This window comes from Accipiter gentilis, chromosome 21, assembly GCF_929443795.1.
Source record: "Accipiter gentilis chromosome 21, bAccGen1.1, whole genome shotgun sequence".
In the NCBI taxonomy this organism is placed as follows: domain Eukaryota; kingdom Metazoa; phylum Chordata; class Aves; order Accipitriformes; family Accipitridae; genus Astur; species Astur gentilis.
Window position 1 is genome coordinate 7718771 of NC_064900.1, and position 22407 is coordinate 7741177.

The 22407-nt window shown below is 41.0% G+C and overlaps 1 protein-coding gene across 5 annotated transcripts; it reads right to left on the reverse strand.

Moving 5' to 3' along the window:
* Positions 1 to 1406: 1406 nt before the first annotated feature.
* TBX19 (T-box transcription factor 19) lies at positions 1407 to 18337 on the reverse strand. 5 transcript variants are annotated; one of them, XM_049824251.1, is made up of 12 exons: positions 18316 to 18337; positions 18130 to 18188; positions 15583 to 15900; positions 15164 to 15389; positions 9161 to 9425; positions 7180 to 7314; positions 6305 to 6366; positions 5146 to 5207; positions 4259 to 4447; positions 3245 to 3377; positions 2984 to 3040; positions 1407 to 2453 (listed from the first exon to the last, which is right to left on the reverse strand). In XM_049824251.1, exons 4-12 carry the CDS (start codon positions 15358 to 15360, stop codon positions 2219 to 2221), a joined length of 1335 nt encoding a protein of 444 aa, XP_049680208.1. In that variant the 5' UTR covers positions 15361 to 15389; positions 15583 to 15900; positions 18130 to 18188; positions 18316 to 18337; the 3' UTR covers positions 1407 to 2218. The 5 variants fall into 5 exon arrangements, with proteins under 5 accessions (XP_049680208.1, XP_049680210.1, XP_049680209.1 ...); XM_049824253.1 differs by having other exon boundaries at positions 15583 to 15701; positions 18316 to 18331; XM_049824252.1 differs by lacking the exon at positions 18316 to 18337 and having other exon boundaries at positions 15583 to 15749; positions 18130 to 18187.
* Positions 18338 to 22407: the final 4070 nt, after the last annotated feature.

Sequence of the window (22407 nt, forward strand, 5' to 3'; positions counted from 1 at the left end):
TGTTACTGTAATGCAGTATATGGGAAAACTAAGATATTATCCAGCTTGTTAACTGTGAAGAAAGCATAGCAAGTCCTGGAACATAGAGAAGTCACCACTTGCCTTTTTTTTTTTTTTTTTAACCAACTATAGCCTCTTATATAGACTCAAGTGTGTGGTGTGTGTGTGTGGAGCTGAACAGCCAGAAGAGGGTAGCATAAGTTAGTTAATAAACCTCATCTGTAAAGCAGAGCTGGTTTTGAGATAAACACCTACTTATATTTCTGGCTGCAGGGTAGACAAACATAACATTGAGAAAATCATCACCAAGCTTTTGACAGAATGTGGAAAGGCAGATTTACAGTCAGAACTGACAAGGATTAGACTGAGAGCAGGCCACAGAGCTTTTTGCGCTGTTAGCTCCTGTTTGACCATTAATAAAAATGTACATCTAAAGCAACTTCAGGACTTTGCTTTTAGGGGATAGCAGCACAAGTCAGTAAAACTAACAGTGTTACTGCATACATCCTGGCATGCTGTCTTGCCTGCATCAAATCTAAAAGGCCAGATGGGGAAGTCATGAAAATGCATAACACTGAGAGCACCTTGAAAGGATGGTTCGGGGCTGAGATAATAGAATATGAAACAGGAGCTTGCTGAGTTCACCAGACAGATGCAAATTTGATGGCCTGAATGAAAATGTTCTCCTTGCTGCTGCCCCTAATGTCTACCCAAAATAAAATGCTGCTCCCAGAGCCTGTATGTAGTAAATGAGTATTCACAAAGGGAATGTTGCCGTATCTGGCGTAAGCAAAACCACCTCTGTAGAGACACCAGCTTGCAAGGAGCTTTGGAGAATCTTCTTCTATACCGATGCTGAGGATTTCCTCTTCCAGGGCTATCTATCCAGCCCCTATCAACGCTCATGACTGTAAACAGAACTAAATTGCTGCTGGGTGTTTCATTCTACAGAGACATATCTACCTGAGTTAGCTTGCAATTTTTTCTTTACCCCTACAAGAGATCAAATGGCAGCATTCTTCTCTGAGAAGTTGATAGGGCTTGCCTGAGGAGGTAAATGAGAGGACAAGGAAGATTGGAGGATGACTGCTATTATCTGCATCACACTAGTGGTTAGAAATCCCAGACAGGATCAGGCCTCCACTGTTCTAGGTGTTGTACACTCACACAGGATAGGAAAAGCTGTAGCCTGAAAAAGGAAGCTGAAACAGACAAAAGGTGAGAGGGGAAAGAGGTACAAAGACATGAATTACCATGCCCAAGAGCATACAGCCAGTCACTGGCCAAGGAATAGAAAATTCTTGTCAACTTGCTTCTAGCAGAGCTTCTTTAACTTGTTCAGAGGCTGTTAGGTGAAAGACTGTATGTATGTTTACACCTTGGAAAGGCATTAAGGAGATAATACACCATTTATTCATATTTTATTTGTACTCTATACCAGAAGCAAAATGGAAATGCAAGCTGAATCTTTTTTCTGTAATTCTTTTCCCTCCACCCTTTCAAAAATAGCACATATAGAAAACATTGGAACTTTTCATTTCAAAGACTGTCACATCAGACTATAAATGCTAACTAGATGCCCTGCACCCTGCTGCTACAATGCAGCCACTTTCTCAGCTTGAGTGTGTCCATTATCCCTATAGCACACAAACAGCAAACAGGAGCTGGAGAAGGGAAGGGGACAGAGACTACAGGTGTATGCAGGTGGCATTAGGGTGTCAGACTAATTTCATCCTCTGAAGGGTTTCGTTTCAGGTATTGTGAAAACCTTCATGTGACAGAGAAAGTTTTTAAAGCAGCGCTGTCCCTTCAAATTACCAGTTGCGAACTTGCTCACAATTTCCCCTGGACTTGGCCGTTAGTTATAGAAAGGACTTTTAAAATGACATGCAAATATCCAACTGCCATGTCTGCTTCACTCAGTCCCATGTGTCTGGCCAGTTTTTATGTGATATAGAAGCAAAACTAACTATAAAGATTCCTTCTGGACATCATGCTGAATGACGCATAAAGGTTACAGTAATAAGCCGGCTCCCATAACATTTTCTGCCTTTGCATTATGCATTCTGGATTCGCTGGCACACAAGAGTGGAAAGTGATGTTTGATGAAGGTGGTTTTCTGCATACACATCCCTGCTCTGAGCTGCAGTTCTAGGAGATCGTTTGCCATTTGTGTCAGTCTTGTTTGGCTGAGCTTCCCTCATGAGCTGCCTGTCCATTAAAAGGAGTGTGAGGATGTCCATGCAGAGTCAGCTAGTCTGGCTGGAGCAGTTTCCCCTTGCATTTCCATGCTGCCAGACACCATTCCCTGCAGAGGGATTTGGACTGATGTTGCAGTGGGTAAGGGGACATTACCCCTTAGAAACATGCTTGAAGGGCTGCCGTTCACCTCGCTTCCTGCGTTGGCAACATTTACAGAACTGTTGCTCACTGTCCACAGGCAAGGGTAGTGGCTGGAAAAAAAAGCAGTACAAATTGAATGACTTATTTCAAAGCATTTTTCCCTGCACAAGGCTTACCGCAGTAAAGTCAAGTGTGTTATCTGCTATCCGAATCAAGGTACTAAACTAGATCAGCTTTGCAGATCTTATGTGAAAAACCACCAGTGACCATCAGACCTGGTGATGTTGGAGAGAGGCATGGAGAGAAATGTACAAATACACATGAGGTTAAAATTTAAAGATCTTTTTTGTGGATGCTTGTGTATTTTAAAGAATTGCTGCTGATTTTACTGGCACGTCAATTAGAGAAGAAATGTGTGCATTTGTTTCGTGAAAAGAAGGGGAAATACTTGATAATTAATTGACCCTCTAGGTCTAAATTCCAGCCATTCCTAGAACTGTTTACTACCCTATTAACAATATTTTTGTAACAGAGCATGAATTAGATTGTTACATCCCTGCTTGGGAGTAGGATCCTTATTTCATGCAGGAGAATAGTGAGGAATATAGAAAGAAAAATAATTTGGCTTTAAAACGCTCACAGATTGTAGATACCAGAGTTCTCTGTGGCTCTTCCAAGATCCTGGTTTTCAGCAATGCTGCAGAAAAACGAAGCTCCCATTGATTTCAAAGCAGGAGATAATTAGCTTGTTGGAAATATCTGTCCAGGAATCTCAAGTTGGGCACTTAAGATATGTTTCAAATCCTCAATGCCGATTAAAGCTTGGAACAAAGTGGGAATCACCAGGGCAGTCCTACAAGCCTCACTGCTGATAATACCAGCAGTTTTCCATCAACCTTACCTGGGGCCAGGGCTGGCAGCTCCCTTTGTGTGTGGCACTGAGAGCAAATTAGCATGTGGAGAGGATGGCAAAGTCCAGCTGTCATGTCCTGAGAATACCTGAAGGTTATTGCTGGAGCTCTCCAACAAATTAACTTTAGGGAAAAAAAAGAAAGAAAAAATAAGCAACAAACAAATACTCAGTGACTATTGCAAAGACATTGTCTTAAGGCAACAGAACATGGGTAGACCTGAGGAGGCAATCTGATCATGAGGTTTCTAACCATAGGTTAAAGGACAAAAATTCACATGTTTTTTTAAAAGAGTAGCAAGGTGCCATTGTAATTCCAGGTGTGATATATGAGAAGGTACAGCATGATAGACATAGGATATACATTTTTGCAAGTCTGACTGATAGTCTTTTCATTAATGATAGTTGCCATATGACTGGCAATGTTTTGATACAGATTTCCTTATAACTCGAGCTTAAATATTTCCATTAAAGAAGATTCCTTGCTAAATTCTAATTAGCAAGCAGTTTACTTTATTCTTACTCTTGTTTCTGGCTCATTTCCTCTAATCAAAGTAGAGTGAATTTCTGGAAGTCTGCACTCAGATCTAGAGAGTGAAAGGGACTCAAAAGACATTCTGGCAATACCAAATGCCCTCATCTCAAGTCAGCTCCTACCATGTTCTTAAGGGCTGCTTTGACTTGAGAGTGCAACTGCTTCATAGCATGGCATTGAAAGAAGGCTTGCAATGCTCTTTGTGTATAATTGGGAGCTGTACTTTAAGCAAGATCATGCACTCTCATTTATAATTAACAGTTACAGTGCACCTAGCTCTTTGTAACTCTTGTTTTGCTGCCTTAAACACTCTGTGCATGCAGGGTTCAGTGCAGATTGTTACAGAGACTCATCACGCTATTTCCTAGCCTCTGTTCTTGCTTGTTATAATGCTTATGCTAACCTAAAGGAAGGGTCAGTCAGGCAGAGAGTGTCTGTTCCCTGGAAGCAAAGCAGCATTACAGTTGTACCTGTAGGTGAATGATTTCTCTGCATGTAGGAAGGTGGGTACGGAGCAGCCCGATGCCCTCGCAGTGCTGAATATCGCTCACAGCTGCGGGGAGTGTGTGGAGCTGGCAGAGACAAAGGTCCAGTGTACTGATAATTAGAGCTTCCCGATGCACACATTGTATCTGGGTTGGAAATCAACCAGCCACCCACTTTGAGGGGAAAGAGAGAAGAAAACTATTATTGCACGAAAACACTGCAACACAATAAAGAAAGTAACCAGCCTTCTTGCAGAATCAGCTGTGCTTCAGAAATAACAAGCAGATTCCAAGATACTGGTTCATGGAACAACTGACAACCAAAAAAAGCCCCCCAAAAACCCAACCCCTCCAAAAAGCCCACAACCATCAACCCTGAAAACAAGACCTGAAACAACTAACAGAAAATGTCACAAACTTCAAAGAACAAATGAAAGAAAAACTATTATTAAGAAAACCCACAACCTCTGCTCCCCCCATTTTTTTCTACCTGTTCAGCAATGAAAGGTAATTGTATAGGTGACAAAAACATTCACAATTACAAAAACAAAAAAAGGGGGGGGGGGGAGGGGGGGGGGGAGAGAGAAGCCCTAAAAATGTCATTCATCATCTTGATTCTAGATTACTTTTAATTTTGAAAAACTGCATCATAAGGAAAATGATCCCTCTGCAGAAACTGTTGTATTATTTCCTGCTGTGGGGTTTCTTCAGTCTTTTTTTTTTTTTTTTTTTTTTTTTTTTAAAGGGTCCCTTTCAATGAACACAATTCAGGACTCAGTGAATGACTGGTATGATTCAGTTAAGCAAGTCCCAGGTTTCCAGCACCTATCATACCACACAAAACTTCCAGCTGACACAAATAAAAACCTTACAGTGAGAATATGTCATATGTTGACTTTCAGAGGCTGTTTCTGGAGCATCCTTGGGATGGTTTCTGAAAAGCAAAATATTTAGTGGTAAAACTTCTCATTGAGAAATTCCAAAAGAAAGTTAAAAACAGAACTACTCACTAAAAAAAAAAAAAAAAAAAAAAGGAAAAGTTAAAAAGAAGGGAAATCCATCTTCTTTAACCACTTGCTAGGCAGCAGTGGACTTTTCTGCAGTCTGCCACAAAGGAAGCAGGAATTTAGGTTTCATGGTGTACATAAAAATGTTCCTAAGTTTTTGCCAAATTTGGCACCTGGAATTCTAAATCTACCTGTGGGGACTGTTCCTGCTACCATCAACAGTCTCAGCCTGGCCTCCTGCCCAGACCAAGGCAAGGCTCTGCCTCCTGCTCAGCCCAGCAAGCAAAAGGCAGCATTCCCCCTCTGCAGCTGGAAACCCTAATGCTGAGACGCAGCAGCTTAAGTAGCGAGATGAATGGAAAGAAATTCAGATTCTTCTGAAGGCACGTGGGACACTTCACATGTCAGAAGACATACCAGGTCCAAACAAAATTTGTTAGCAATAATGGACTGAAATGCATCATTTGGATGCCCCACTGCATTAGCATGGATGACGCAAGTAAAACTTTGAAAGACAAACCACAATTCATTTCTGATGGAAGCACCTCTAACATCTTATATAGTTAACACCTATAGGTTACTTTCAATAAACACATCACACCTTATCACACAGATTAAATAGTAGCAGTGTAGTTATGTTACATTTGCAGTGCAGTTTCACTTTAGTTAAGCTTTTTGACACCCGCAGTTAACTATCAAATTATGGGATTCATTGGAGTTTAAGTATAATGTAGTGAACGCACGCAGTGTATAACATTACTGGGGAAGTTCACACCATCGCACTTCAGGCTTCCTGTGTAGACAGTGCTAAGTCCTAGGATCCGCAAGAGGATATTCACTCACTTCACACCCCATTGTAATAATTATATAGAGAGTCTCCCCACTAATATCGATGGAGTGACTCTGGATTTAAGACAGCAGAAACAAGTTTAAGTTATGTAATTTATCTTTCACATTGTGATGCCGCAGTTTTAACCGTATCAGCAGCAAAATGCTACTGGAGCAAAAAAAAAGATGAACTCACCTTTCTTTTGCATCCAGGAAGGCTTTGGCAAAGGGATTATACTTGATTTTGAGAGCTGTTATCTTGAGTTTACAGAAAACAAGGCATGTTAGTGAAGGCAATTTGGAATAGAAACTTGACAAAACATCTTCCAGAGTAATCTAAGTGGAACTGCCTTGGTTAGCCTAACAAAATATATCCCCACACATGATGTTTTCCAGGGCTGGTTAGGAGAGAGCTTTGCTCATTGCAAAGTGCTGCGTGCTGATCAGTGCCACAGGCAGAACACCAGTCAGGGCAGCATAATGGCATGGTCCAGTCTGGCAAATCCTGTGGGATAGTGGACCCTCTCAAGAGAGTTTAAACACTGAATTCCTACCAAGTATGAATCAAATCTGTAGCAACACTAGCTAAGGGATGTGGCACACGAGTTAGCAATTGTCACAATCCAAAGCATCCCTCAATTACAGTTTTGAGGTTGGGTAGAAATTTTCCCATGGAATGCTGCACTGTTCTGCAATTGTATATATTATAAGGAGTGGGCAGAGATAGGGTTATCGTTATAACTATCAGTCATTGCTGCAGGAAGATATTGGACTTGACTGTAGGGTTTTTTTCCAGTAAGGGATTGAGATGCCAGGACAGATGGACCAGTCTGGAATAGCCGTGGCAGGATATTAAGCTAAACCTGGCTTAGTACTGCAGCCAGACACTAGATTAGACAATGTTCTACTGCAGAGACAAGACAGAGTATTAGACTGAATGGAGCATTATACTGCGTGGGACCAGTGGGGAAACAAGAAAAAGACCAGTCTGTCCATGCTGATCTTATAATAAATAAGCTTTTAATGTATCTCATCAATGGTGACCAAGAGCACAGTGTGGCATCCACCTACCTCTTCATTTTGATAGGCAGTCACAGCTATGAACTGTGTCTCAGGGAAGGAGCAGTTCATCACCATCCGGTGGGGGCCTCCTACACGAACTATGTGTACCTGTGGCTCATATTTATGCAGGGAGTTCAGCATTATCTGCAGAAAACAAAACAGAGACAGACCCCAACGCCACTCTGATACCCCACAGCTGCTCTTCACTCTGGCTCTTTAATAGACTAGATGTCCCTGCTAAACCTCCCCAGTCAGTGATTACTGAGAGCAGAAGGGCAGGTGCCTTCCTCCCTTCTGATGAACTACAGGGCTGAACAGAAAGAGCCTTCGCTGGACTTGGATTTAAAGCTTTCAATACAGCAGCATTAGTGAATATTTATGTTAGCAGCTATGGCTTTCAAACCATTAGGCTTGCACTGCACTAGAGGCTGTTGAAACAGTTAAGGGGCAATCCCTGTCCTGCTTCTACTATCTGAAAGACTTAGAATCACCATCAGAGAAATCAGGGCCAGGAGGGAGCTGAGGCAGACACCTAGTCATCTTTCTGGGCAAGATGAAGTGTATCTAAACAAGCCTTGGCAGATGTCTCTAACCTAGCATTAAAAGCTGTGAATAGCGTTCATTCCACTATACACCTTCCTCAGGAAGTCTATTACATTGCTTAACTCTATCTACTGCAAGAAAAATCTGTACTTTGGAAAATGCTGTGTGCATACCCATATATATATACATGGAAGAACGCAGTCATTAGCATAAGGCACTATTGGTCAGCTTTTACCTTCTAGTAACAACACAGAAGGGGAAGCTGAAGCACAGAGTGCAGACATAGTTTACCTCAACACTGTTGTCAAGATTTCAAAAGAAACCAAGGGGAGCTTCAGTCGTTTGTTATTTGGAGACTTTTGTTTCTCATATGGCTTTTCCTCCCCTCCTTTCTACTTTTTTCCTCTCCACTTCACCATATATACATATCATGTTCCTTTGTTTTCTCCCTAGGGTCTCTTTGACATGGTTGGTTTCCTGTAGCTTTTTTTACCCCTATGCGTACTGTTCTGAGGCCTTTGACTTTTCAGAGGTCCTGAATGCAGGACAAGAATTTGCAAATTCAGATCCCGTTCTATGCTCCACAATAAATCTTGTGTGCTGGTTCCATGTGTGACTTAGGAAAAGTCAGGTCATCTTTCTGTTCTCCAGTCTGTGAAAACTGAGATAATTTCCTACCTAATTAGGCTACTAGGCTTATGGAGTTACCTCACAAACCTAATGGAAATAACAGATAGAGAACGTATAATATTTACACGAAAGAGATTGATTCTGGGCTGACAAGTATCATCCAATGTAGGAGTTTTTTACAAAACAAACAAGCAAACAAAAGGTCTTGTGCAACATTTTACCTTTAGATGCATCATCAAAAATAAAATATGAAACAAAACTAATTTTCCTGTTTGCATTTTTAAGGGGTTCAAAGAGAAAGTCACTTATTTCTGGTACATGTGGTTTCTTTCCAAAGGCCAAAGCTGATTCAATAGAATATTGATAATTATCATGATGCAGAAGCAGACATAGTAATTATTTCATTTAGGAGCAGCCTTTTATTCTGCTATCTGACTCCTGCCAACATTCCACTTACACCAAACAACATGGGGGAACACAACAAAAACCTAATACCCGTGACCATTTTTTCCCCCTTCTATGAAGTCCTATGTAAAAATCCCCAGCGCACAAGACCAACTCTGAAAAGCCCCCTGATGATTAAGTAAACCACAGCACTCTGTCTCTCTTAACATCAAGAAGTCCATTAAAATCTGAAAGCGCCAATTAAGGCCTGTTTATTCCTGTTTACATTTGGCCTCCAGCAAATAATTGGCATCTGTGGGTGAAGAGGCCTGTAAGGGCCTCTATAATTACATAAATGCACCCTTGATATTTCTTGATTGGTAGGTGCTTGCAATTGAAGCCAAGAGGTGTATGGGGAAACATTAGGCCATACCTGCCCACTCCCATTGAGCTTGTTGGTAAGTTTGACTTTGCTGAAGGAAATAGCAGCTTTCATCCAATGGGCTCCGAAGTTTGGAGAGTCTGGGTGGATGTAGACGCAGCTGTGGTTCGGTGGCTCTGGTTTCCCAGCCGGCACCCATTCTCCATTGACGTACTTCCAGCGGTGGCCATCAGTCGGGGCGAAGTCCAACAGGAAAGAATACATGGCATTCGGGTCCAAGCCTGACACACTGATCTTTAAAACAGGGAACATCCGCCTGGCCGGGAAACAAAAAAGGGAGACGCCACTGGAAACCGGTTGCGAAAGACTCTCCTCAGTATGTTTGTGACCAGATGCTCACAGATTAGGTCAATGTAAAAAATATCCTCCCTCCCTTCATCTAGCTGAAGAAGTCTCTTAAAGGTTAATCCTTCATTTTATTTCAATCATTTGGAAAAAAAAAAAGTGTTATCTCTAAAGTATGGCACTAAGGTCTTGTTCATGCCAAGAGTTATAAATATAATGAACGGTGCATAGCGTTAACAGACTCCCTGGGATCTGGACATGCTAAATACAACATCCTTAGGTGTGGGACAAGCAGGCGTGAACAGGATTGAACAGAGCTGAAAATGACTGAGAAGGTGGATTGGAACCACAGATTCACTGCATTAACTGCAGAATCCTATTATAAAGTGCACTACTTTGGTGCTCAGATTCCCCTGACACAGTCCTGTACTCTGTCCAGCGGCCGAATCCCACTTGGTCTGACTCTGGATATATCCTCTAAAATCATCCTGCAATCTCCAGCAATCAGGACATAACCCCAGCCAGGTACTCATCAGACTCCAGTTAGATTTATTGACCACGCTACTCTATACAAAGGTTTTTCTCCCTTCCTTTGAGGGGATGGTCATATTCTATCATCTTTGTGAGCAAAGTCAGTCACTTCCCTCTGTCATTTCCTGTGGTTCTTGTGTTAATCCCCAACATCTCCCACTTGAGTAATGGTTTCCAGGTAGTGCTATTCTAAATGTCCTAACAAGTCTGCTACATTTTCCTTGTCGAAAAATACTTCTTTACTTTATCAGAGTTGTGTCGGGTTAGTCTGGCATGACTTGAATTTAATAAAATGCCTTTTTATCTTATTTTCCACTGTCTGCCACATATTTCTTTACTCTTTTCTTCAAAATACATCCTGAATTCTTATTACAGGGATATATTAAAAAGTCTGTAGTTTGCTGAAATGTGTTTTCTCCCTTTCTTGAGTGCAAGTACTCACATACTGTCCCACTACTATTACATAAACATCCAGTTTGAGAAGTCTGGTTAAAATCCTTGCCATTAGACCTTGCACTGGGCAGTTCTTCCAGTAATTTGGTCCTATCCTTCCGTATTCCTGACCTTATCAGCTTGGTCTTCTACTTTCAGTTCCACCTTAGATGCAACGTTGTCTTTTACTAAGCTCTAGACATCTACCATCCAGCCTTCCCACCATCTTGTGCATTTAAAACTGAAATCCTGCCTTTGTTTAGTTTTGGGAAAACGCTCACCTTCTCTCCATTTTCACCTTTTCATTATTATTTTCTCTTTTGTAATGGAGATTTGCAGCAGCTCACAGCTAGACTTTCTGCAATTTTCTGTCTGTCCCAGTACTTATCATCTATACCACAGAGCCCTGAATTGGCATCTCAGTGCCTGAAAGTCTGCAGCAATAGAGCTAGTAGGACTCCAATAGTTTCAAGAACTGGGAAAAATTTGTGGTCAGCAGAATAGAGGAGTCTCCCAACAAAGGTGTCCTATTCATTAAGTTTCTTAGCTTGTCAAGGAATACACATCGTTACTGTGGAGGATTATTATAGCTGTTCCATATTACCTCCTACATTCTTCTTATATGAGTAAGAGGCCTCCCTGCCCCACACTCCTCCGTACTGACCTCTCCTGGCAACTGCCATTTTGCCATCCCACATTTTTATGCACAGGCCAATAAATCTTCAAGCTCCTTTTCTCTATGGGTACAGAGAGACTGGTTACACCAGGCAGCCATAGCAGTTTTCCAAGGTCTGTGGCCATCGGGCTAAGGTAAGGTAGCTCTCTAGGCTCAGTTAGGTAGCAGTGCAAGACGTCCAAAATACACCAGAAGAGAACTGAAATTCCAGGCTCTCTCAAGGGACATCAAAACTCTCTGCCCCTGCAGCCATACTCTCCAGTGACACCCAGCTGCAGATTGCTAACAATTTCCTATGACATCCCACTCGCCACCTACCTTTCTGGCCACCTTTATATAGTTTTTGCTGTATACATTCAGCACCTTCTGCTGACAGGAAAAGACAGGATTTGAGAAATTTGAGATTTTCATCTAATGTAAATACTTGGCGATGTAGGGCCAGTGCAATGTTGAGAAAGATATATTGAACCGTAATCTTTCTAACTAAAAGCAGCTTAGCCAAGAATTTATATGCTACATGTAATGTGCCTTTCTGACCAGGATGCACCGACTATCAAACTGGGATGTGATAAAAAGTATGGATGCATTGCTCCCTGCACCCCCTAGATCACCAACTGTCAGTCTTCAAAGTAACAGACTCCGATATTTAGCTGAAATTGGAGAGGAAAATTCATCCACATGAAAATTGAATTTCACTAGAAGTCTCAGAACTTTTTGTTACATACAGGTTGTTAATTCCGCTGCTCACAATGCAGACTTCTCTGCCTTTCTACTTGAGAGGCTTGAGTTTATCCCCAAAAGACCTACAGACTAATGCCAGAAGAGAATACAGTATCATCAAGTCTAGCCTCCTGTACCACAGAGATTATAGCACATCCCCGCATTAACCTGCTTCACACACAGTTAATCCCTGCCTCACTTGGACCAGCATGTCTTGACTGTGCAGATTCTAATGATGGAAAACTTACCACCTCGCTTGTTCTGCTGATTAAGTGGCTTTACTCTTAAAATCACATTTGTCTGTCTTTTAGCATGGCAAAGGATGATTTCTCCAAATTTGTCTCAGTCAGAATGTTTGTTTCAACAATTGAGTAGGTACACACATGACCTCCATTACCGCAATAACTGAGCACTTCAGCCTCTTCAATTTATTTAGAGCAGATCTACTATAATTACTCCACAGTACAGAACATGAGTGGGAATATGTTTGATATCAAATTTGAATGCGTAGTAACCAGTAAAGTTGCTTTAGCATTTAAGCCTGGAAAGGGCTTCTCTCCCCAAACTGACGTTTGCCTGCCTTGATCCACTGTGGATTCTCCCCATATGCAAAGGGGAACAGTGGCACCTGCCTGCCTCCATGCAATAATGTGGATTGCAAGGTCTCAGGATACTGCATAGCTAATATGGTATAAACACTGAGAGAGAAAACCTGCTCAGTCAGAGAACACAGCATTTGATATCGAAATACCAACTGAATACAATAAATCTGAGTAAAATAGGAGACTGATTCCCACCGTATCAGCTGCACCCATTGGGATGTATTTTGAGACATAGCATGCGGTTTAATTTCACTGATGTCTATCCTGTTCAGAATATATCTATCTTCCCTGTGTACCTAGGCATAGTGCTGTGGCAGGTGATTCTAATAATGAAGTACGATACATCAATGAAGACATATCTATGTATTAACACTGAAGTTGATTCATCTAATTATGACATTTTGAGACCCTCGGTACCAATTAGAGATAACTCAATCACAGCAGATAGAATTGTGCATACTAGAATTTGACACTTGAGGATCACTAATCAATCAGCCTTTCATTCTCTGGGATGCTCCTGTATCAGGTTTCAGTTTAATTTCTGAATTTTGCTAACAATGTGTCCACACAGACTGTCTTAGTTTTCACACGCAGAAGTTCAGACTGGCTTTTTCAAAAGCATTTGTATACCCTTCAGTAAGAATGACTGAGTTAGTTCTACTGATTCAAGCAGCAGCAGAATTAGATCAATATTTTTTCTATTGAGGATCCCTCTGAAGACAATTACTGAAGAATGTTGAGCGTGAAAAGAACTAAGCACTCATAGGAAACTGTCTCAAATTTGTCTCCTTTTGAATAGCATGGAGTTGCTCAGAGAGCTTTGCTGCAGGCCACTGTCTGTATTTCTTTTTGGTGCACTGATGTGTATGTTATGGAAGATACTTTCAGAAATGCAAGAGATCCTTTTTCATAGTCCCTAATGCTACACTGGCTTTTTAAAAAGGATTTATGAACATGACAGCATGACATACTTATATTTTTTTTATTTTGAGATTGCTGTAGTTTGATCATTAAAAAAACTATTCCTGCCCCCACTAACATTACTGGAGCTGTCACTGGCTTTAGGAAAAATAGGATCAAGCTGATAAGGAGTGTATAAGTTAGAATAAAGAAAAACAAGGCAGCTTACACAATGAAATAAAAAGTAGCCAGGCATATTCAAATAATGAAAGATTCCCTTATCATCATAAAAAGATTTTATCTATGCACTCACCTAGACATTTTAGAGAGAACTAGTATCACCATACAATCATGACTTACATTAGCTGAGAGAAAATAAACTGAAAAAAACCTGTTGGTAAGGTGCAATTTTTTGTACCAATTTAATTAATTGGAGGCAAACCTATCTTACCTCATTTTTGGTCACTTACCCTGCTAAGGAGTCAATTTAAGCTACTGTACACTAAGTGGAAGTCCACTCAGGAGTTTGCTGTAGCCTAACAGCAGTTTTTAAAGCAATTTAAATGAAGCAGAAGCAGCTGCTTCTTGGTGTGAAGAAAACCTCAGCAGAAGATTTCTATCCCCATAGGCTATTAGGAGGAATCAGAATGGCAATAGGCAGCATTACACCAAGAGCTGATATTTTGGCAAGGTAGCTGTTCTCGCAACAGAATAACCTTGCTGAGCCAACAGACTAGATTTTTCCTTTTAACTGCTTTCACCTATGTCCCTTGTCAAGCTACAGTCAACAGTAATACTGTCCTCAAATTCTGCTAACTTGAAGTCTGCAAAATTAATAAAAGTCACACCATATAAGTAAATCTTTCTCTCCACCTCTTAATTCCTCTCTCCTATGCAGATCTCCTGAGAGGTCTTGCAAAAGAAACGCGTGCATATTGGGGGGGGGAGGTAGGGGTGGGGAAGACACACAGCAGAGGTGTGGCGAGGGTACACTTTAAATAAAAACCTTAGTGTCACTGTACCAGTGAATCTTATTCTAGTAGTTATGGGCTGGACTCTGCTGTCAGCCCAGTTCAGAGCAGAACCTCTGTGGAGAGCCTCCTTCAAGCCAGTGTCTGATTCAGAATCAGTATCCTTCTCGCAAGGTTTTGCGCTCTTTTCCTATGCCTTTCTGTGTTCCCCAAATAGTAAGATATGTGATCCATTTACATCACAGTATTTTGTCTTTCTGAAACTCTGTGCGTTAACCAATATTCCACGCTTGTTTCTAAGGGCACCAGCAACAACTACAGAGTAATACCATTGTGGGACCACACAATCCGGACTGCACATACATGCCACACAGGGCACAGTTTTATTGTAGCCCATTGCAGTACAGACTGCTTGTACAAGATTTTAATACCCAAGGCCAGAGAGACAGGAACTGCAGCTGGCGATAACATCACCAATCTGCTTCTGTACAGTAATTTGAGGTTTACAGGTAAGGACTTGCTAATAAAGGCTGATGATTATTAGTACAAGAAGCCATTCAAAAGGTTTTGAGGTACCATCTATTCCCTTGCAAAAGTTCCCTTTTTGTGCAACCTTAAGTCAGTCAATATCTTTCTCCAGCATGTTTCGCAAGCAGGAATAAAGGGTGGCAGGGATGGTTTAGCTGCGACCAAAAAGTAGGAGGGACACCCCATCCTGTTCATAATGCTGGTTTTAGGGGACTGCAAGGCTGCAAGGATAAACTGTTAAGTGCTCATTGCGATTCTTGCCAGTCTGCACACACAGGTTATTATTATTCCACTTAACCCCCCTGGCTATCACCTACACTTAGCCCACTGTGCTGAGCAGATCACTCACCTGCCGTTCTTGGTCACGATCATCTCATTAGTGACTTCCCTGAATCTCTGCCAGAGCGTCGCATCCTCTAAGACAACCTGGAGCTGTTTCTCAGTGGGATCGCCTTTGTCTCTCCCAGCCCGGAGTTCACTCTCCACTACACTGAGTAGCCTGGAGACAGTACAGTCGCTGGGTTTTTTGCAGCCCAGGTCTGCCATGACGACTTTACTGCCAGAAACTTCAGTAGCTGTTAGAAGACAAAAATAATGAACTAAATCAAAAATCAAGTCAGTTCATTAGGCACTGTCTGACAAATGTGCTCTCCTCACTCTTTTGCCACTGACTAGCTCTTCCCTCTGGAAGTCCCAATGGGCAGCGACACCAGCATGTGGAGGTTTACGCACACACTCCACACAAAAAAAGGACTATCTCCTAATTACCTGTCAGATGGTCAGGTGGGTGGCAGGCTGATGACTCAATTGGCTGCCTTGAAAGAAGAGTCCTCCATCCAAATTAGCATGCTTTTATCTTTTTTCAACCTGAAGTGGGTCTAATTGTTCTGCTTGAGAACCAGGTTTCCATTAATGAAAATTGTTTCATTTCCAGACTGAAACAATGCATGGAAATTGCATTCACGCTGATGCGGACTCTAACTGAAGGAGCTGGTAACAGTCAAGATAGTTACCCAGAGAAGGTAGTCTTAAAATATTTTCACCAGGTGTGTTGAATAAACGCATCAACCTCATTCCTCTATGTTCCTAAATCAAAATGTAATAGTAAGAAACCCTTCTGCACCAAGGTTGCAATGTACAAGGAGACGGTATCGTCCCTGCACCACTGTCGATGCCTACCGTGTCCATCCCTTGGTCTCACTGTCATTCACAAAACCCCTGCTGCACCTCACAAGCAGCTGAAAATGCCTCTGGCTCCATTTCCAGGGACAGACCCCACACTTCTGGGGCTGGGTGTGAGCCTAACTGCTCGAGGCCTGGCATTGCTGACCTGCTCAGCATCCATCTCATACAAGAGCTCCCTCAGCATCCCTAAAACAGGCATTGCCTCTCGCCTCAGGCTGAGACCTTCTCTGACAAGCCTAATCCAACTGCACATACCCTTCAAAAAGAAGCCATCATCTTACTGAGAAGTCCAACAATTTTGGCACTCAACCAAGGATGCGAGAGACCTGGGTTCGGTTCCATGCTAAGGGGTTAAGTGGAGGCCACGTGAACACCGGTGATCCGTAAACACTGGACTTTGGCACATAACAAGGCATTTGAGTGCCTCATTTCTCCTGATGCATCTAGCTCCAACAGTGTCTGAAATTTCTGGTCTGTTGGACATGACATAGTCAGGGACTTGATTATGAAAACATACTGTTGGAAGTAATTTTTAGAGAAATATATTTTCTGGCTACTTATTGAGAACTTTGCATTCGTTTAATTCAATAGCCCCTGTTGAATTCCTGTGCTTCCGATTCTTTTTAAAAGGTAAAATGACTTGGTGGATCACTGATGGGGTTTATAAAGACAAGAAAGAGTCTGGCAAACTTTGTAAAACAGAATTTAAGTTAAATCCATCATTTGACAATGCTCAACAGATCTTGCAGTTTAAGAACTTGAGAGATACCATCTACCTAAGCAGCAAGGGCCAGAGCTTGTTGATCTTATTTGTGTTGTACAGCACCTTATCTGGCAACTAGTCCTACTGATCCCTCAAGCCCTACACAGAGTAAGGATACTGGCTGTAAGTCCTCAAAACTGCACAGCTGCAGGTGTGCAGCGATGTGATGTTCTGCAGAATGGGAGACTTTAGAAGAGAACCCTCAATCCCCAGCAATCTCAGCACCATTGGAAAGTGCAACCCAGAGAGGTCTGAGGTATGTTTACATCTACATCATGCTACTTTCAAACTTCACACTCTAACACATCTTCTCTCTCTTCTTTTCAGCCTTCATGTAACTTTTTTTGAATTGTCAACTCATAACAAAAATTACCTAGATTACTCTATTAGTCAACTCACCTTGTGAATTACACTAGAAGGTGTCAAATAGCAACTTCTAGTTAATATCCGGCCCACTTTCACTGTTGAACAACTGAAGAATGTACTTCAAAATCAATAAGATATTTAGGTACTTGGAAGTGTGCCACTTTGCATTTGGAAAAATAATTGTATCTCAGGTAGTATGCTTGTGTAACATGGAATATGTTTATGTTTGGGTTCTCTTTATGTTTCCAAATGCTCAGAGGAGAGAGAAGCTACTACTGTGATTTTTTCTCTGCATGTGATCGAATGGCATAGGAGACTATGTGAGACTGCTTTTCGTTTCATTATATTATAAATATAAATAAACACCCAAATCAAAGCTGGTTGAAGTACTGTGTATTTCAGCTCAACAGCTTCGGTTTTTCAGACAGCTCTAAACCAAAAGGGAAGCAGCATGGTTTTCAGAAGTACTGACTGCCCACCACTCCCACAGGGCTTCAAGTGGAATGATACCAGATTTGAGCCTTTGAAAAATCAGATCTAAACTGCCTTCCTCAAGATGCTTAGAGCTTAAAGGAAATCAAAAGCATGCCTAAAAGCAACAACAGTTCATGCTGGTGGAAGGGTTTCAAAATGACAATTGAAACGCTGTCTCACCAGCAGACATTGGTGAATTGCTAGAGGTAAAGCATATGCTTAGCAAAGGTAGATTGGAAATGGAGGCAGCCAAAAAGCAAAAGAAGTGAGGTACTACCCTGAGTGCATTGCTTGCCCAAAGCACTCCTGGGACAGAGCTGCGGAGAAGGAAGGACATATGGAAGGAAGGAATAATGGACCCATTCCAGTAATGGGCTGGGAAGCAAGTTTTTCATCAATAAGACTGTTTTTTTTACAGCTAGCATCCCTAAGGGAGAAACACGAAGGCATTTGCTTTGGAGTATCATACTAAAATTTGCATCCTGCATGATAGTAAAATGCACTTTCAGAGACTAAAAATAACTTACACTTAGGTGCTTACAGTTATCACTCACACAAGGTGCGTGGTGCTTCAAAGTCTTGTGTCCTAGAAGAAAAAAACCCAAACAAATCTAGTCTCTTAAAATACCTGACTTCCATACAGTTTTAATTTTGATTTTATAACTATAGGTCCGGATGCCTGCAACCACATTTTCCAAAATGAGAGTAGTTACCTGTGGTCGTCTAATGGGAATAGCCCAATCACTATTTTCAGCCTGGGGAAGGGTGTTTCAGCTGCAAGAGTTCAGACTAAGAGCAATTTGTGATGTATGTAGCAACATATCCAGAAGGCACAGTTCACCACTGAAATATCTTTCCAGCCTAGAAGAATTAGCCAAAGAAATAACAAGTTTGCATGCATGCAAGCAAATGATCAGCTGAATGCACTTGGGCCCAAGATTTTACTTTAAAATACACATCCAGACTCATATGAATCCCATCCCACACATCAGGCTTCTTCACATTGTATATTCCCATGGCAGCTGTGTGAAACATAGGGCTGCAGAAGAGAAACCAGACAGATTCATAGTCAAAGTTATTTGCTTATTGTTGGCTTTTCATTTAAAAAAAATATTAAGGGTGAAAATCTTTACCTTGAATACTTAGCCTGTTTTAGAAGTAAGAAACATCCTCTAATCTTATGTCCCTCTGTTCATCTAAATAATGACTTCGAATCCTTCCCAAACATCTCTTCTCTCTCCTGCTCTCTTGCAAGATTAATTTTCCCAAGTCTAAAGATGGTGAAACTGAGGCACAAACAGATTAACGTCACTGGATGTAGGTACTGCCGGGGCACTGAGAATAATCCATTCTCAGATGTCAGGTGGCTTATTTCTTGGGCTGGAAGTTAAATCTCGCTGAACCTGACATTTGAAGGAAAGGTAGCTGCAATTACAGAGTAACACAGTAACAAGGTAACTGACAATCATTGCCACTGCAAGTGGGATAGAGCAGGGCTGGAGGACAGAAGGCTATTACCCCTCTTGCACTTGTCCCCCATTTAATTAAACAAGCAAATCAGTAGGGGCATTGGAAGGAGCAGTAGATGCTCATACAAAACCTGCAATATTGTAAACTTGTTAAAAATGCAAGTACAACACTCATAACCAGCTCCAGCCATGTCCAGAATTTACTAATAAGAATTTAGGGACTCATATTTTTAAATGAAGCAACGAGGACTTGGGGACGGCAGTGAAAGAACAATCCTGCAAGACTTACCGGAGTTTATAGACCAAGTTACAGCAGGAAAAATAAAAGGTATTATTTTTGACTTTCTAATTAAACTCATTCTAAAACCCTCCTGGCCACCAGCTGGTGAGATACACCAGAAAGAAGAAAAAAAAAAAAAAAAAAAGAAAAAAGGTTAATTAAAGAGGCCTTCCTTGCCTTGACATTGGATAGCTGTTTTTTGGCCTTTAGGTGCATGTTTCCAACTAAAAGGCAGCCCTTCTGTGATCAGATGAAATCGCAGAGAACAAGACTCACTCTTTCCATCTCCAAAGCTCCCCCTGAAGCATTCAAACAACTAACCCCCCTCTGAACATTTAGTCCCAACAACACAGGGAAACGTAACCTCCATCACCATGACACTCCTAGGAAATCAACACCTATCGACTACCAAGGAATAATTAAGAGAGGATAAAAAGACAGCTGCTTTCCCTCTGTTTTTTAATCACGGATACAGCCCCTTAAGAGATTGCTAGGTTAGAAGAGACTTAGAGAAGATTAGCCTTTTCATTAATGTTGTGGGGGTGAGGGGACAGTTTCAATAACTTCTACCAGCTATGTTTTTGGCAGTGAGGCAGGCAGCTTGTTCAAGTAGTACCTCCCTGCCTGGTGTTATAATTGAGATTATAACTGAGATTAATCCTGAGCCCAGAAAACATGGGAGGCTTTCCAGAGCAACCTTTCTTTTTAAAAAGAGGAACAACACCAACGACAAAAAAAATCCTGATGTAGTCAGGCTGGTGATAAATTTAAGTTAGTTTGTTTTAAACAATAATTATACTTTTCCCTAATTTGTTTTTCCTACTTGAAGATATTCAGTGCTGTCTCCAGACATGGATTAGCACCTAGAGCAAGAAACTATTACTGTCCCAATTTTTAAGGTCAGAAAATAATAAAAATAAAGAATTTGAGAGATTCTAAACAAAATTTTAAATTCTATTTACAACATTTCAGAACAAAAGTCAGAGGTTCAGTGTTTACATTAGGGAAATCAAATGCGCGCTTTTAACTTGGATGTATAACCTAAAGCTTTTTGTTAACTATGAGAGTTAACAAGCTGCAAGTATAACTAGCTTGAAGCATTTGATTCTCTCAAAAGTAGTGAGCCTGACACATCCCATAACACACAACTAGAAAACACAGGAGTACATGCCCATCATAAAATAATTTGTTCTCACTCCACATATTTGGAAGCAACAGCCCTTCAGAGCTGCGATGAAATCATGTTGGCCAGCCAATACTTTGAATGTACCATTTTTCCACTACAGCAGCATTACTCCACACTTGCTTCTGCAGAGATTTTAAAGCACAAACTCTCAGGAATAACCTGTTTTAGACATGCCACAAGGGAACCCAAGAAAAACTTAAAAGGGTTTCAAATAAGCTAACTTAAAATACCAATCCCAAAGATTGGCAGCTTAGATATACTATTCCATCTCTAATTCATCAGAAGCTTTCTTCAGAAAAGTGAAAAGACAGAGGATTTTTTTTTTTTTGCCCTTCAGGCATCTCCAGCTCTTCATGGCTGGGCAGATAGAAGACTGTACCCCCACTGGATACTGCAACCAAGACTGAGCTCAATAGGAAAGGTACAAGTAAGGGAAGGAAATAAATACCAACCCCCAACTTTGAACTTCTGGCACCCACAAAACACCCTCTCTTGCAAATCAGACCTTGTGGAAGAAGGGAGAGGGGCAGGCATTGTGAGTATGGCAGCCTTCCAAGTCTTGTCACTGAATTTGAATGTGGTGCTGATGACTCTGCCTCAATATTTATAGATGGGATTCAGGGACTAGATACTGTAGTACAACTGATAAGCCCTTTCACAGAGTATTTCTAAGGAGCAAAGTCATCTACAGAATACACTTTCCCTACAGGGCTCCTGATCATGCATTGTTTAGAGGTTTCAAATGAAGACTTCATTTTATTTATTTTTTTAAATCATTCAGGTATTAAGACCTCAGCATGAGAACGATGTGGCAAAGTTCTACAGCTTTGCTGTTAGGAAGGAGGTTGAACTAGGCAAGCAAAATAGCTCTATTTTGCTATTATTTTGCTACTATTAAATATGGAAAGGATTTATTGCCCTTTTAGGACTCAGATTCATAGCTGTCTTAATATGAAATAGATATATCAAGGTCTCCTTACAGTCTCTGGAAGCTCTAACCTTTTCAAAAAGATAAAATCCAAATCCCTAGGTTTCTATATTACGGGAAGACAGGCTGCTGCTTCTGTTTCAAACAAAACTTTGGAGTTTCCTGTAGAACAGAAGTTTCAGTTTAGTCAGCTTTGAAACAGAGCTTGCTTAGAAGAACAAAAAAACCCAAACCAAAACAAAAAAAGTAACTGAAAACTTAAGTCTCCCACAGCACGCAAGTCTCACCACCACCCTTGCAAAAAAATTCAACTGCTTTGGTTTGCCCTGTCAGTCAGAACAAAGTTTAATATATTAGGCACAAACTTAAACAGACATGCTTTCTGAAAGTTTTTTTTTTTTTTTAAATTAAAATCATTGCCTCTAACTCTACTTTTAACACACATTCATAAATCATTGACTTTTTACTTCCAGTGTATACCAGTATTCAGATTATATTTATTCCACAAAGAAGAGCCAGAGGCATGTTGCTTCATAACTAGCCTTTGCTGACAGAATAGAATCAGGAATTATTTGCTCTGTAGCATGGACTAAGCCAATAGTTTGTTGGCACATCTAGGTTGACTCTTGAGGTAAATAAGTAATAATAAAAATATCATCTCCACCTTAACATATCTAGTTGTGCCAACTGTGCATGTAGCTATGCCAATAAGAATTTGGTTGAGCTAGTTATAAGTTGGGTGAAGCAGCTGCACAGCAGTGGTGACACGCAAACTCCCCTCAGCAGTACATGTTGTGTACACAGCAAAGGAAGTGAGGACAAGACAATCACTTTGTTTGTTTTTTAAAAACAAACAAAAAAGAAACCAACCCACAGCAATTCCAACATCATCTGGAGAATCAGCATCATTAAAAACTCCATATTAACCATAAGAGCAATTCA